This window comes from Camellia sinensis, chromosome 5 (genome assembly GCF_055761805.1).
Source record: "Camellia sinensis isolate YWXY chromosome 5, ASM5576180v1, whole genome shotgun sequence".
NCBI lineage: Eukaryota > Viridiplantae > Streptophyta > Magnoliopsida > Ericales > Theaceae > Camellia > Camellia sinensis.
Window position 1 is genome coordinate 187164580 of NC_138965.1, and position 15421 is coordinate 187180000.

At 33.4% G+C, this 15421-nt stretch overlaps 2 protein-coding genes across 2 annotated transcripts in view; both read right to left on the reverse strand.

Moving 5' to 3' along the window:
• Positions 1-435: 435 nt before the first annotated feature.
• Positions 436-3361, reverse strand: LOC114288973 (uncharacterized). The gene is made up of 3 exons (XM_028232603.2): positions 3031-3361; positions 2552-2707; positions 436-779 (listed from the first exon to the last, which is right to left on the reverse strand). Exons 1-3 carry the CDS (start codon positions 3215-3217, stop codon positions 760-762), a joined length of 363 nt encoding a protein of 120 aa, XP_028088404.1. The 5' UTR covers positions 3218-3361; the 3' UTR covers positions 436-759.
• An 11614-nt stretch (positions 3362-14975) lies between these two features.
• The window catches only part of LOC114309845 (ATP synthase subunit beta, mitochondrial), a 4930-nt gene continuing 4484 nt past the window's right edge, over positions 14976-15421 (reverse strand). Inside the window, exon 9 of the mRNA XM_028255686.2 lies at positions 14976-15421. This exon is cut by the window's right edge and continues 7 nt beyond it. Within this exon, the coding sequence (XP_028111487.1) occupies positions 15315-15421 (107 nt within the window). The 3' untranslated portion in view covers positions 14976-15314.

Here is a 15421-nt window from a genome sequence, read left to right on the forward strand (position 1 = left end):
CCTGTGTTAAAATACACAACAATGTATGTTCAAATACACAACAATGTATGCAAAAATCTGTGAAGCACCAGACAAACAGAATCTATGTTCTAAATCAGTCCAAAATGTGCCCAAAATCAGCCTAAAATCAGTCCAAAATCATTCCAAAATCTGTCCAAAATCCGCCTAAAATCTGTCCAAAATCAACCCAAAATCAGCCTACAATCAGTCCAAAATCATCCCAAAATCTGTCCAAAATCAGCCTACAATCAACCCAAAATCAGTCCAAAATATGTCAAAAATCAGCCCAAAATCAGTCCGAAATCAGACCAAAATCTGTCCGAAATCAGCCTAAAATCTGTCCAAAATATGTTCATAATATGTGTTCAAGCAGACAAACAAATAACTTTCAAAGTTCCAAGCAGATAACAAACAATCCACATGATTACATATTCATACTTCTTAATCCATAATTGTAATATATCATAAAGCTTCATACATATCATCTTTATAATTAATACAACACCAATTACATGTTCTAACTTGAATACAAATTATTACATCTTCATTATTAATATAACATCAATTACAAGCAAGATGAAGATCCCATTAATACAACACGAATTTCTATTTATGCCCCTTTGTAATTTTTGCATCTGCGCGTTCTGAAATTGATGTTGTTCGCTTTGAAATCGAAGATGTTCGCCTACGCTTTGAAGTTGTTCGGTGACAGTTGGTGTATTGTCCATTCGCACTTGCCCTTCCTCCCTACGTTGTGAATTAACACTTGAAGTTGACATCTGCAAAAATATGAAGCGAAATATGAAGTTGACATTATCACCTATAAATCTACATTTTGAAACCAAAACCCACCGTAATACCTAATATAGGCAGCATAGCCCAAGTTCCCTAAAGCAGTCCTACATTGATGTAACACCAAGCTTGAACTTGCAAAAAAATATAGCAAGTCAAGCTTGGATATGGTTAGGTTAAACCTACTTCAGCATGAAAAAACTTACTCAGTCTATAAGTTACACTGTTCTCAACATACAAAATACTGTTTTGTCCATCAAAAGTCATTTCATCACAAATGTCAAAAGTGTTTATGTTAAATAATGAATAAATCAGTCATCAAAGATACATAAATCCCTATTATTTTGTTTAATAAGTAATAATTCCACAAGCTTTGTTTTTTATTAGAACAGTTATCAAATGTTTGGACTGGAAATTCTAATAAATCAATACAAATGGAAGCATGTAATAGAAACATTTGAAAGATGAGAGGGGCAACTGACTTTTTCAAGGAGATATGCTCTTTGCATCTGAAATGAATTTTAGGGCACATATTAGACACATTGAAGATTGAACATATTACAGAAAAGCTTATTCATTTATTTATTTTTAATTTTCACTTTGTAGTTTCTGAATATTATTCCATTTTATCCAGAATTGTTTCTCTACTTTACTTTGTATACGACAAACTGAATGGTTTTGGAGACCTGAAACATCCTTTTGAGGTAATTTTAGTTGTGTTCCCTTGTTGGTTCGTAAAGGTTTGATTGTATATATTATTTCACATTTAGTGAACCAAATTGAGAACCTTTGATCGGTCCCTCACTGCACTCTCTAGCTGCACTCCATACTGAGAACCTTTGATCTCCTTGATCACCACAACTCTCAAGAAATTCTCAACTGGTGTTGCAAATTTGAATTAAAAAGAGTTCAACTTCAACCACATGGCCAAGAACCAATTTCGTAAAAACTGAGACCTTAAGGTAGCATTAACTCAAAAGCAACTATCAGAAAAGGTAAGAAGTACAGACACTTTTTAAAAAGTGGTGTGTCGGTGTCGTGTTTGTGTTGGATAAAGACTCTCATCAGCTACTTCCAGACATGTATTGGTCGGGCACTTGTCTAAATGCGTCCAATTATTGTTAAAAATTATTTACAAGACACTCTTCAAACACATGGGGAAACATACAAATTCATCGATTGACACAAATGAAACTAATGGCCTTTTAACTTTCTTTGGAGCTAAAACAGCTAATGAGTTTGGGAAGTTGCTAAACAAGTTTTTTTTGTGTGAAAAAGTCATGTAATATCTGCATTTTTAAGTTGATGACAAACAATTTAGCAACTTTTTGATTTTTTTAAAGCCAAAAGTTGACTTTTTTAGCTTGTCCTCAAACACCTAATATTCTAAAGTTTGAAATAGTTATTTTAGGATACAAAGATAAAAGAAAATTAATACAGACTTATAGAAAATAATTTTAGATTTCACTTTATTATTATTATTTTATTTGTGAATGATATATTCATATATGACATAATGACATATCATAATTATATAAAACCATATATTTTTGCATATCCATGTTTTTAGCAAGAAAGTGTTAGCAATGTTGAATTTACCATCATGACATCAAATTTTCTGACCAATTTAATGAATCTGGAAGCTTAAGACTAATCATATTCTCATAACAATCTTATAAAGTATAATAGAAATTCTTAACAATAACTAAGATTTATGAATATAATGTTACTTTTTAAATAGTAGAACTGAAAATCATACCAGAAATGAGGGCCTCAAAGAAGTCATCATCTTCAGTTAGGTCCTTTCCTGTTTTGCCCTTCCACTGCTGCAAATGTCCCACAATTTCAGAGTCCAAGTAAACTCCAATAGCTGTGAACTTAATTTGGAGAAAGTGAATCTCAATGTCCGTAATTCCTGTTATACATCCAAAAAAATTGAGTCAGAAAAATACACATTCAAATTTATTTCAAGTTACACACTATCAGCAATCTTTAAATCATTATCTATTAATTTCTCTTCTGATATATTTGGATGGTTGAATTTAGAAGACAAATGAAAATCTCATTACTATGAATTCAACTCAGTCTGTGTTTTACAAATTAGGGCATATATATATATATATAGATGAAATCAAAGTGAAATCAAAGTCAAAGTCACAATCTGTCTTCAACAATTTAAGGCATATATATATATATATAGAGAGAGAGAGAGAGAGAGAGAGAAATTATTTCACTGACTTGTGCACACAGATCTGTCGAGAGAAGCGAGTCCGGTGCGAAGACGGAGAGAGACTCGGTCGTCGTTGGTCGTCAGAAGCTGCGCTCGTCGGGTCGCCGGGGTTGTAGAAGCTGCGTCGTCGCCGGGGTTGGAGAGCCGCACTCGTCCGATCGGGTTGCAGGAGGTCGCCAAGGAGAGGCATAACATAGAAGAGAAGGAAGAATAGAGTGAGTCTGCAAATGTATTGTGTGTTCAAAATGAATTTGAAATTTGAAATAATAAGAAGGAGGGGAAATGGGCGAGTTTGTATCCGTTTTCCACGTAAGCCAGCCACGTCATTAGTGCTAATTTAGTGGTGAAGGTTTAGAGGTCGGGAGCATTTTTCTATATATATATATAAAAGAATGAAAATAAATCTTTAATACCAACGGGTAGATTTTTGTGAATAGATTTCGAGCTTTTACTCAAGGTTTGAGTTTGATTCTTTATAGTCACTTGTTGGGATCATTTTTTTTTATAGCACTGCCTGCAAATGCTTATGGGTGCTATGAGATAATATGGCCTGGCGATGAGGTTAAAAGAGCATATCTGTTTCACCATTTTTATACCAAAAAGATAAAATAAATCTTTAATTATTTTGTATAACTTTTTAACTTTTTAATTATATTAATTTGTTTCCAAAGCACGCCTTAAATTCAATATGGTTATTGAGAGGGTAATTTATACCTAAATTGGGCCGAGATTGGTAAATGGGCCGTTCTTTAGGCCACAGTAAGAAGGGTTGGATGAAAGGGAGCTTGTAGTTAGCCCAGCCCTGGTAAGCCTTATTGTTATCCTGGTCCGAAAGAACCTTGAAGTTAGTCCGGTCTAGAGAAACTTTGCATATAGCCCGGTCACCATACTCAAAGTTAGCGCGGTCATGGCTTATCGTGGGTAGCTCGGTCAGAACCGTGCTGTTTGATTAGCTCGGTTTGATCACACCATGGTTTGTATATGGGAAACCAAGATAAGAGCAGTGAAAGGAAGGACCAAACTAGCTATAGTTCGGTCTAGTCTACGCTTAGCATAGCCATGCTTACCTCGGTCATATTGGAATCCGACCATGGTAAAACCATCTCACTTGGTTTAAGCAGTGAGGGGGGTGTTGAAGGATAAACATTATCTTTCAGGAGTATGACTCCTAGGAGGACTCTACATGGATGAGTAAAAGTCTTACTAGGATTGTGCCACGCGAAACCTATAAACGCTCACAACATCACCTAAGGAGAGGTAACACAACTTTGACTCTCGAATACACAAAGCTTCGTCTATTTGTCTATTTTTGCTGACTTGGGCATCGGAGAGGTATCCGGCACACACCCGCCGACTAGCTCACGTTTGTGTTTTCAGGGAGTAAAGCTACGACGTACAGAGGAGCGCAGACTTGATCAACAGGATTATACGAGAAGGTTTATTTCTTTCCCGTACAGTTATTGTAACCTTTGAGAAATTATTCTCTAATATATCCAACAACCTTCATTGTTGTTTGCTAGTTTAACCTTTGCGAAATTATTCTCTTATATATCCAAAACCCTTCATTGCTATTTGGAAAGTCTAGGAATACAGGATGCATATATGTGAATTCTATAAATGCAAACATGTGCACTTTCTATATTCTTAATGTTAGACAATCTTCACTGTAATTAATTAATTCAGTTTGTGTACTTAACAATAAACAAAATATAAAAGAAATAAAGGAAATGAGAGAATTTGTTTGATTACAAAAAATCAAACTCGAAAATAAATAAATAAAAACATATTTTATTTTGTTACAAAAATAAAATTAAAATCTGATTTAAATAAATAATAATAACACTGAAAATAAATTAAATAACTTACTTGATTTAATTTCTTCGAATTATAATTTGATCAAGTCCAGTGTTTGACACTGTGTCCTTAAGACAGATTCGTCCTCTCCATGGTGCTTTCAGAATTTGGACGTCTATCTCCTAGGATAAAATGATCTACTACAAACAATAGCAGCACTACAAATTGTTTGCATAACGAATACACTAAGTGTTTATACTCTCTCTGACAAGAAAATAATGCAGCAAAATGAAGAGGATGTTTGCAGAATTATGAAGGACGAAAATTAGAATTACAAAATCCAAATGAGGGTTGTCCTATTTATAGATGTAATGGTGGCTGTAGGTTTTGAATTGAATAGGTATGAAACCTGTTGGTTTTGAATTCAAACATATTTGAATCTGTTGGATTACAATTCAAACAGATAACAAAAATGGGTAGGGCCCTGTTTGGGTGTACAGTAAATTCGGACCAGTTTAATTCCGGTTTAAAACCGGGAAAGGCCATGTTTGGATGTACAGTAAAACCAAACCAGTTTAATTTTGAATTCTGGATTTTATTTTACCAAAAATAAAATAAAATTCAAATGTTTTTGGCCCAAAAAGATTAATATTGGGCCGAACAAGCCCAACCCAACCACGCACCCGCGCCCAACCCAGCCCGCCCGGACGGACGGACGGCGACGGTGCGCGTATGTGTGGTTTTTGAGTCCAATGGGTCTATCCCATTTTGTCCATAACCTCTCTCTCTAAAACACTTGGGTACCCGTTGGGGCACACCCCAAGTACAAAACCCAAGCCTTATAAACTCATTCAAAACTTCCCAGCAAATCAATGTGGGACAAGCCATTTTACAACCTTAAGGAATTTCCACCAAAACTCAATTTCCATGGAGCACACTTTGGCTTCAATTTCCCATTCACTCGGTAATGGTTTTGAGCAACCAAATATACCACGTGAATCACAACGCGGCATAGAACGCGTTACCACTTTGACCCGTGAAAATCGACGCACGGGGCCCACCTAAAAAATAGACCGAACTTAGGATAAAATTCTGGTTTTACCTAGAATTTATAGCCATTTCCAACAATCCCCCACATGAATGGAATTTGATGACAACGGAAATGCAACAATATGTAGATTTATCGAAAGAGTATAAGTCGAAAATATCTTGCATCAGGATAGGTAGTTTTCGGCCTTGAACCTTCCATAGCGATAACCTATCGGACTTACTAGCTAACCAATGGACGCGATGCCTTGAATTGTTCAGCCGTTTGTGTAAGCCAAGACAATAGATTTCACACAAAATATCTTCTAACACATCGTGATTCTCACTTTTGTGTTCATTTTGGCCTTGAACGCTCCTGATTTTCATGAATGTTTCTAGAGAATTTAGCATTTTCATTCTCATAGAACCGGCCCCAGTTCGACACTCATATAGGTGATTCTTATTGTAAGTATCTCTTTATACTCGTCTTGATTTTATGCCTTAATCAAGATATAAGTAATCATTAAAAGCAAAACTTACCCTTATACCCCTGTATACAACATATGTTGCAGATATCACTCTCACCATAGGAATGGGTAGGAACTTAATCCTTTGGTGATTTCTTGCGAGCCATACATAACTTAGTTGTCCCTTTGAACTTAGTTCTTGGGATCTCCAGTCATATAAGTAGGGTTACCATTATGACGACTCTTATGTAATAGGCTTTAATCCCATCCCCTTTGATGAACTATACACTAGCTCTTTTGTCAAACCTTTTGTTAACGGATCCGCAATATTCTCTTTAGATTTTATATAATCTATTGAGATTATTCTGTTTGACAACAATTGCCTTACGGTATTATGTCGACGACGAATATGTCATGACTTACCGTTATACATATGATTCTGTACCCTGCCTATTGCAGATTGACTATCACAATGAATGCAAATAGCTGGCACAGGTTTTGGCCACATTGGAATGTCTTCTAAGAAGTGACGAAGCCATTCTGCTTCTTCTCCTGCTTTGTCTAAAGCAATAAACTTGGATTCTATTGTGGATCGTGCGATGCAAGTTTGTTTCGTGAATTTCCAAGAAACAGCAGTGCCTCCTAGAGTAAAGACATATCCACTAGTGGATTTTGAATTTTTAGTATCCGATATCCAATTGGCATCACAATAACTTTCAAGTACTGCTGGATATCGAGTAAAGTTCAAATCATGATCATGGGTGAATCTTAGATATCTAAGAACCCGAATGATCGCTTTCCAATGGTCTTCTCCGGGGTTACTAGTGTACCTACTCAATTTACTGATAACATAAGCTATATCAGGACGAGTACAATTCATTAGGTACATTAGGCTTCCAATAATTTGGGAGTATTTTAACTGAGACACTGCATCACCTTTATTTTTTGATAAATAAAGATTGACGTCTACAGGTGTTCTAGCTAAATTCATATCATCCTTGATAAATTTATCAAGAATTTTCTCAATATAATGTGATTGAGATAATGCATATCCGTCAGATGTTTTAGTAATTTTCATTCCTAATATTACATCTGCGACCCCCATATCTTTCATATAAAATCTTTTGTTAAACATTTGCTTAGTTGATTTGATCATGTTTTGACTGCTTCCAATGATAAGCATGTCATCCACATAAAGACAAACTATGACATATCCTTGGTCAGTGTTTTTAACATAGACGCATTTGTCACATTTGTTTATCTTAAACCCATTAGTAAGCATTGCATGATCAAAATTTTTCATACTATTGCTTAGGTGCTTGTTTTAATCCATAAAGAGACTTCACAAGCCGACAAACTTTCTTTTTTTGCCCCGACACTACAAACCCTTCGGCTTGCTCCATATAGATCTCTTCATTTAGATCACCGTTTAAGAAAGCTGTCTTAATATCCATTTGATGTATTTCTAAATTAAACAACGCTGCTATAGAAATAAGCATGCGAATGGATGTTATTCTTGTCACAGGGGAATATGTGTCAAAATAGTCCAGACCTTCCTTTTGTCTGTAACCTTTAACTACAAGTCTTGTTTTATACTTGTCAATTGAACCATTTGCTTTCATTTTTCTCTTGAATATCCATTTATATCCAAGAGGTTTAGAACCTGGTGGAAGATCCACCAATTCCCAAGTATGATTTTGCATAATGGATTCAATTTCATTATTAACAGCCTCTTTTCACAAAGGTGCTTCAGGACCTGTCATTACTGCCTTAAAGCTTTGAGGTTCATTTTCTAACAGGTATGTCAGAAAATCTGGATCAAAGGATTTTGATGTTCTCGCTCTCTTACTTCGTCTTGGTTCATCATCAGTTAAATCCTGTTGGTCGAGACTATTACTAGTCTCTTGTGTTTGATTGTCATTAGTCTCTTGACTTTGTGTACAATCATAAGTTCTTTTCTGTGAACTTAATTCATGTCATTTCTTGTAAGGAAAGACATGTTCAAAAAACACAGCATTCCTTGACTCTATAATAATGTTCACATTTATATTAGGTATTTCTAATTTATAAGTCAGAAACTGATATGCACTACTATACTGAGCATAACCAATAAACACACAGTCTACTGTTTTTGGTTCAATCTTAGTCTTTTTAGGAACAGGAACTTCAACTTTTGCCAAACATCCTCATACTTTTAAAGTATTTGTAGAAGGTGGTCGACCTTTCCACAATTCATAAGGAATGCTTTTGGTTTTCTTGTGGGGTATTCTATTAAGAATATAATTAGCAGACAATATTGCTTCCCTCCACAAGTTCTGTGTTAAGCCTGAACTTAGTAACATGGCATTCATCATTTCTTTTAGGGTTCTATTCTTCCTTTCAGCAATTCCATTTTGCTGTGGAGAATAAGGGGCTGTAGTTTGGTGAATAATGTCATGTTGTGCACAAAATTCATCTAATGATGCATCATATTCACCACCCCTATTACTTCTGATATAAATCAATGAATTTCAAAACAAATTCAAGAAAAAATCAAAATAATTATGACTACTCAAGTCAAAATTAATGTTTTGACAAAATCATATCCTCATAAAAAATTTGCCTAAGAATCAAACAATTCAAAAACCCATTTCATTGTATACATTCTTTCAACTCAACAACAAATAAATGTTACTGTCATAAAAATATTTGTGACAGAAGAAAATTAAATTATCTCAACTAATGCAAGAGATACACCCCCATATTAATAAAATGGTTCATGGTTTAACAAATTCTACTACGCAAGTAAAATAATTATTAATGACATCTCATGTCACATAATTCAAAATAAACTAAAAATCAACATAAAAGATTTCTTAAATTTACTTTCCAATTAAATGGAACGATATAACTACATACATCTTCATGTTTAAATTTCTCTGGTGTTTAAACATCCATTCAAAATTGATTGGAAAAACTTAAATTAATCAACATATCAATTTAACATTCCAAATCACATGAAATTTTTGGTAAGAAATAACTTAAGTTGACATCATACATGTATATCAAACGCATCAACTAAAAATAGTGAATTAACAAAATAAATTAATCATGCATGATTTCAAAATTTGTATCATGAAATAAATAGATTCTCAACTCATAAATAAAATTCAATGCGTTTTGAATTTTAAACTCCAAAATGACAAAATATACATTCATTTAATAAGTTTGATTTGTACATAAATAAACTAATTAAATATGCATGCAAAAGTCCTTGTGAATATATATATATATATATATATATATATATATTATTCCGACTCATATACAGAAACTATTCACGACTACAGATTCACACACAGAAATGTAAAAATGATTCAAAAAACCAATAAAGAAACTAAACTTGCCACAAAGGTTTCTTTGTAATAAAAATTAAATTTGTTTGTAAATTAATATTTTACTCCAGAAACAAATTCTCCCATGTACTACGATAAAGTCAAAAGAACTATGATAAATTAACAAAATTAATTTTCTAGTTACCAAAACCAGAAAATAAATTATAACATAAAATAATTTTATTTTCCTTGTTATTTAAACTAGTAAAATAAAATACCGAAATAATATCTGATTACAAAAAATCAGAAAAACAAACCACAAATTCATTTTCTAGTTACTAAAACCAGAAAATAAATTATAACACAAAATCATTTTATTCTTCTTGTTACTAAAACTAGAAAATACTGTAATTTTATTTTTCTTGTTACTGAAACTAGAAAATAAAATACCACAAAACTATCTGATTACAAAAATAAAAAAAAACACAAAATAATTTTCTAGTTACCAAAACCAGAAAATAAATTAAAACACAAAATAATTTTATTTTCCTTGTTACTAAAACTAGAAAAATAAAATACCCAAATAATTTTCTGTAACACCAAATAATATTCTGCAATTGTTAATAACACCAGTATATTACTACTAGTTGTCAAAGAAAAGAGACAGTATATTACTACTATCTGTCAAATAGCATAAATCACTATTTGTTTTTTCAACCAGAATATTACTTTGAAAACACAGAAAATTAAATACAATGAAGATACCAAAAACAAAATACGATTCTGTCTTAAGATTGTTGAACAATCTTCACTGTAATTAATTAATTTAGTTTGTGTACTTAATAACAAACAAAATATAAAAGAAATAAAGGAAATGAGAGAATTTGTTTGATTACAAAAAATCAAACTCGAAATAAAAATAAATAAATAAAAATAGATTTTATTTTGTTACAAGAATAAAATTAAAATCTGATTTAAATAAATAATAATAACACTGAAAATAAATTAAATAACTTGATTTAATTTTTTCGAATTATAATTTGATCAAGTCTAATGTTTAACACTGTGTCCTTAAGACAGATTCGTCATCTCCATGGTGCTTTCAGAATTTGGACATCTATCTCCCATGATAAAATGATCTACTACAAATAATAGCAGCACTACAAATTGTTTGCCTAACGAACACATTAAGTGTTTATACTCTCTCTGACAAGAAAATAATGCAGCAAAATGAAGAGGATGTTTGCAGAATTATGAAGGACGAAAATTAGAGTTACAAAATCCAAATGAGGGTAGTCCTATTTATAGATGTAATGGTGGCTGTAGGTTTTGAATTGAATAGGTATGAAACCTGTTGGTTTTGAATTCAAACATATTTGAATCTGTTGGATTACAATTCAAACAGATAACAAAAATGGGAAGGGCCCTGTTTGGGTGTGCAGTAAATCCGGACCAGTTTAATTCCGGTTTAAAACCGGGAAAGGCCATGTTTGGATGTACAGTAAAACCAAACCAGTTTAATTTTGAATTCTGGATTTTATTTTACCAAAAATAAAATTAAATTCAAATGTTTTTGGCCTAAAAAGATTAATATTGGGCCGAATAAGCCCAACCCAACCATGCGTCCGCGCCCAAGCCCAGCCCGGACAGGCGACGTGTGTGGTTTTTGGGTCTGATGAGTCTAGCCTATTTTGCCCATAACCTCTCCCTCTAAAACAGTTGGGTACCCCTTGGGGCACACCCCAAGTACAAAACCCAAGCCTTATAAACCCATTCAAAACTTCCCACCAAATCAATGTGGGACAAACTATTTTACAACCTTAAGCAATTTTCACAAAAACTCCATTTCCATGGAGCACACTTTAGCTTCAATTTTCCATTTACTCGGTAATGGTTTTGAGCAACCAAATATACCACGTGAATCACACGCAGCATAGAACACGTTACCACTTTGACCCGCAAAAATCGACGCACGGGGCCCACCTAAAAAATAGACCAAACTTAGGATAAAATTTTGATTTTATCCAGAATTTATAACCATTTCCAACACTTAATATTTCTCTTGTTATTTTGTCAAATACTTTAGTAAATTAACTCAATGACATTCAATTTGTAATCTAGGTTGTGTATGCACCAAAAAATATTTATTTATATTTTTTTAATGCTCATGTAATTCAATGACCTTCAGGAAGATTCTGAATTCGAGTTATCGCAATTAGAAAAAATGGGGACAAATATGCCAATAAATAAACACACCTCCCAATTTTGATAGAAACACTACCGAGTATACCACAGTTGCACAAGATTATCTGTAGAAAATTAAGGACATGAGAGCATCATTTCAGTAAGATTAAATAAACATTTTAGTATAAAAGGAATAAGAATATTTTTTTTTATTTATATGACCAGTGTTTTTAAAAGCTCAAGGCGCACTAAGACGCTGAAGGTCTCTCGAAACTTAGGCGCAAGGCGCAAGGTGTAAGGTGAGGCGCGGGCTTTATTGAAGTAAGGCGCACAGTCTTAGTAAAAATTAAAAAAAATTAACATAGACTAATCATTTATAATACTAAGACAATTTTTTTAAAAATAAAAAGTAATCAAGATTCAAGACAAAATATAAAATAATTCTCAAAGTCATGAAAGTGAACATTACATAACATGGAAAATCATTTTCTACAATCTACACAACAAATTTAATAAATGGAAAATCATTTCAGTGTAATGTAATGTGTGATGAATTAATTATTTGTAATTTTTTTTCCCTAACAGATAAATGAAAAAAAAACCAATAGCACATTGTATTAATTAATTATTTGTGAATAATTAATTATTTGTAAAAAATTTTTCAGTGTATTTTTTTTAGTTAATTAATCAGAATCAGAATCCATTTTTCCCCCTAACAGATAAAGGAAAAAAAAAAGGCCAGCAGCACATTATATTAATTAATTATTTGTAATTTTTTTTAGTATATTTTTTTTAGTTAATTAATCAGAATCAGAATTTATTTTTTTTCCACTAACAGGTAAAGGAAAAAAAAAAGACCAGTAGCATTGTATTAATTAATTATTTGTGAATAATTAATTATTTATAATTTTTTTCAGTGTATTTTTTTTAGTTAATTAATTAGAATCAGAGACTCAAACTAGTAGCACCTTATTTTGTCCTATTAATCAGACCAGTAGCACCTTATTTTGTATTTGTATGTGTTTATTTATTTATTTTTTCCTAACAGAGACTAAAAGGCATAATAAATAAAAAAAAAAAAAAAAAAAACAAACAAACAAACAGAGTCGAAGTCGAATTGAAGCCATAAGAAGAAGAAGAAGAATAAGGGGAGAGAGAGAGTGTGAGATCAGAAAACCAGAAGAGGTTGAAGCAAAAAAAAAAAAAAAAAACCCAGTCGAAGAGGTCGAGCAGACCAGAAGACCAGAAGAAGTCGACCAGACGACCAGAAGAAGAAGAAGAAGAAGAAGATGGCGATGCATACTTGCGAAGTCGAAGTCGAAGTCGAATCGAGTAGCCTAGTCGAAGTCGAAGTCCAAGGCGAGGCGAGAGAGGAAAAACGACATAGATTAGGGTTGATTTCAGTCGTATTTGATCATATTGTACATGAGTTGTAATCCTCTGTGGTTAAGAGCCATTCAAACACACCCCCGGAGCCGTTAGATCAGATCTAGCTGCTAATAAATCAAGCGTGCCTAGTCGTGCGCCTTGCGCCTCTGTCGCCTGGCTCAAGTCGCGGCTAAGGCGCGAGCCTACCTCAAGTCGCCTCGCCTGGGACCTGTACAGGCGCAAACAGTGCGCCTCGCCTCGCCTGGCACTTAGGCGCTCTTTTCACAACACTGTATACGACTAACAATTTATGATAATTTTTTTTTTTTAAAAGAACTTAACGTAATTATACTAAACTTGTAATGCTTATTATATTTTCGCCAAACTTCAAGAGAGATCAATGGAGCTTCTATTTCCATAAATCACTTCCTGTCTTTTTACATCTTTTCTTAAGACACACCTAATAAATTTGAATCATTATTTTTCACTTAGTACACATCCTACTGTACAAAAAATACCCTTACTTTTTTCATTCTCCAAACTCTAACCCTCAACTAGCCACCCATCTTCATCACAACCTCTTTTTGTCACAACCATCATCTCTAGCAACTCTTTCTACCAGTGAAGGTTGCAGCAACAGGAAAAGGTGGTCATCGGAGGAGAGAGAGAGAGCGACAGAAAGAGAGACAGAGAAAGAGGCACGTGTGCCCGAAATTGGAGATCGTGCGATCGGGCAACAGAGGAGAAGAAGAAGGAGGAGGAACGCGATAGAGAAGAAAGAAGAGGAAAATGAGGAAGTAATGACGATAGTCGTAAAACAGAAGGGTGAAGCGAAGAAAGAGGGGGTTGCGCCGATCGTGTTCTTAGATTTGCAGGCGACGGGAAGTGATGGATAAGGGAAGAGACGGCAAATAAGGAGAGAAATGGGTTGCGATAATGGAAGAAAATGTGACAGGAAGCGACGGCAACAGCAATGGCAATAGCGACGATGAAGGGTGGTAGTAATTTTAAGATTAAGATTTGAGTTGAGAGAGAAAATTAAGGTTAGGGTTTTGGTTGAAAAAGAAATGGATATTTTAATAATTTTATTTTATGACAAAAATATAATAAAAAAAAATAAAGATACTTACGTATAGGTTCTAATAAGTGAACTTATTGTCTAATAAGTCTTATGAGAAAAATTTGTCATAAAAAAAAATCACTAATTGTAAATTTTAACGACAATTTATAAAAATCATGACAAAAAAATTATTAATTGTCAATTTTTAGCGATGTATGTAAAAAATTGTCACAAAAAAATTATTTTTAACGACAATTTTACCAAAACTTATTTCCAATAAGATTTAATGAGAATTAAGTCTAACTATTAAAACCTATTGATAATTTACCTAAAAAAATATCATTAAGGAGTTGTTTGGGATGACCTAAATAAGTGCACTTTTTGCCTTTTTACGAAAAGATGTGCAAAAAAGTAGAGAGATGATGTGATGGAAAAAAGATAAAAAGATAAAAAGTGTGTACTTATTTAGGATAGCCAAACTTGGCCTAAATGTGTGAAATAAGAGGAAGTAGTGTGCGAAAATAAGAAGTCAATCTAATTTACCCTTATTGTAAAGAGATACACAACAAAAATACATCACACTTCAACTAAATTTTCTCTAGAAAATTACTTTTACAGAAAACAAACACCAATCCCCCTTGTAACATTTCTCGCTCAACCACAGTTTTGTAACCTAGATACACCATACTGACAGATTATATGTAAATGTTTAAAGCAAAGATTCAGATAAAGAAGCCAGATTTAAGTGCAGTTTCAAAATAATTCAATGACAAGGTTTCGTAATCAGGGCATCCTCAAAAATCCTGAAAATAAATTTAAGGGAAAAATATACATGTCCACCTTTCTCTCCCCCTTGTTATGACAAGGATAAAACAGATGGGGGAAATGGTAGGGAAGCGCCAACTTGGTTTCTCTTCAACAAATCCAACATTGAGATAAAACAGCAACAGAAATCCCGACACATTCATCATCTTAAACAAAAAAATCCTGATGCTGGCATCGCCAAACATGATCTAAATTTTATTGAATTTTGCAATTAGAGAGAAGGTATAATAGAAAATGACAAGAGTATGACATGTCTAGGCAGCAGATTCCTTGGCAATCTTCTCCGCCTTAGCAATGACCTCTTCAATACCTCCAACCATGTAAAACGAGTGTTCAGAAAGGTCATCGTATTTTCCATCCA

What these genes read in the sequence shown, in the direction of transcription:
- LOC114288973 (XM_028232603.2), bottom strand. Translation starts at nt 3,217, where the DNA reads ATGTTATGCCTCTCCTTGGCGACCTCCTGCAACCCGATCGGACGAGTG. An exon ending in CGACAGATCTGTGTGCACAA is followed by an intron (nt 2,708 to 3,030) that starts GTCAGTGAAATA and finishes GATGTATAACAG; the next exon opens with GAATTACGGACATTGAGATT. An exon ending in CTTTGAGGCCCTCATTTCTG is followed by an intron (nt 780 to 2,551) that starts GTATGATTTTCA and finishes ATATTTTTGCAG; the next exon opens with ATGTCAACTTCAAGTGTTAA.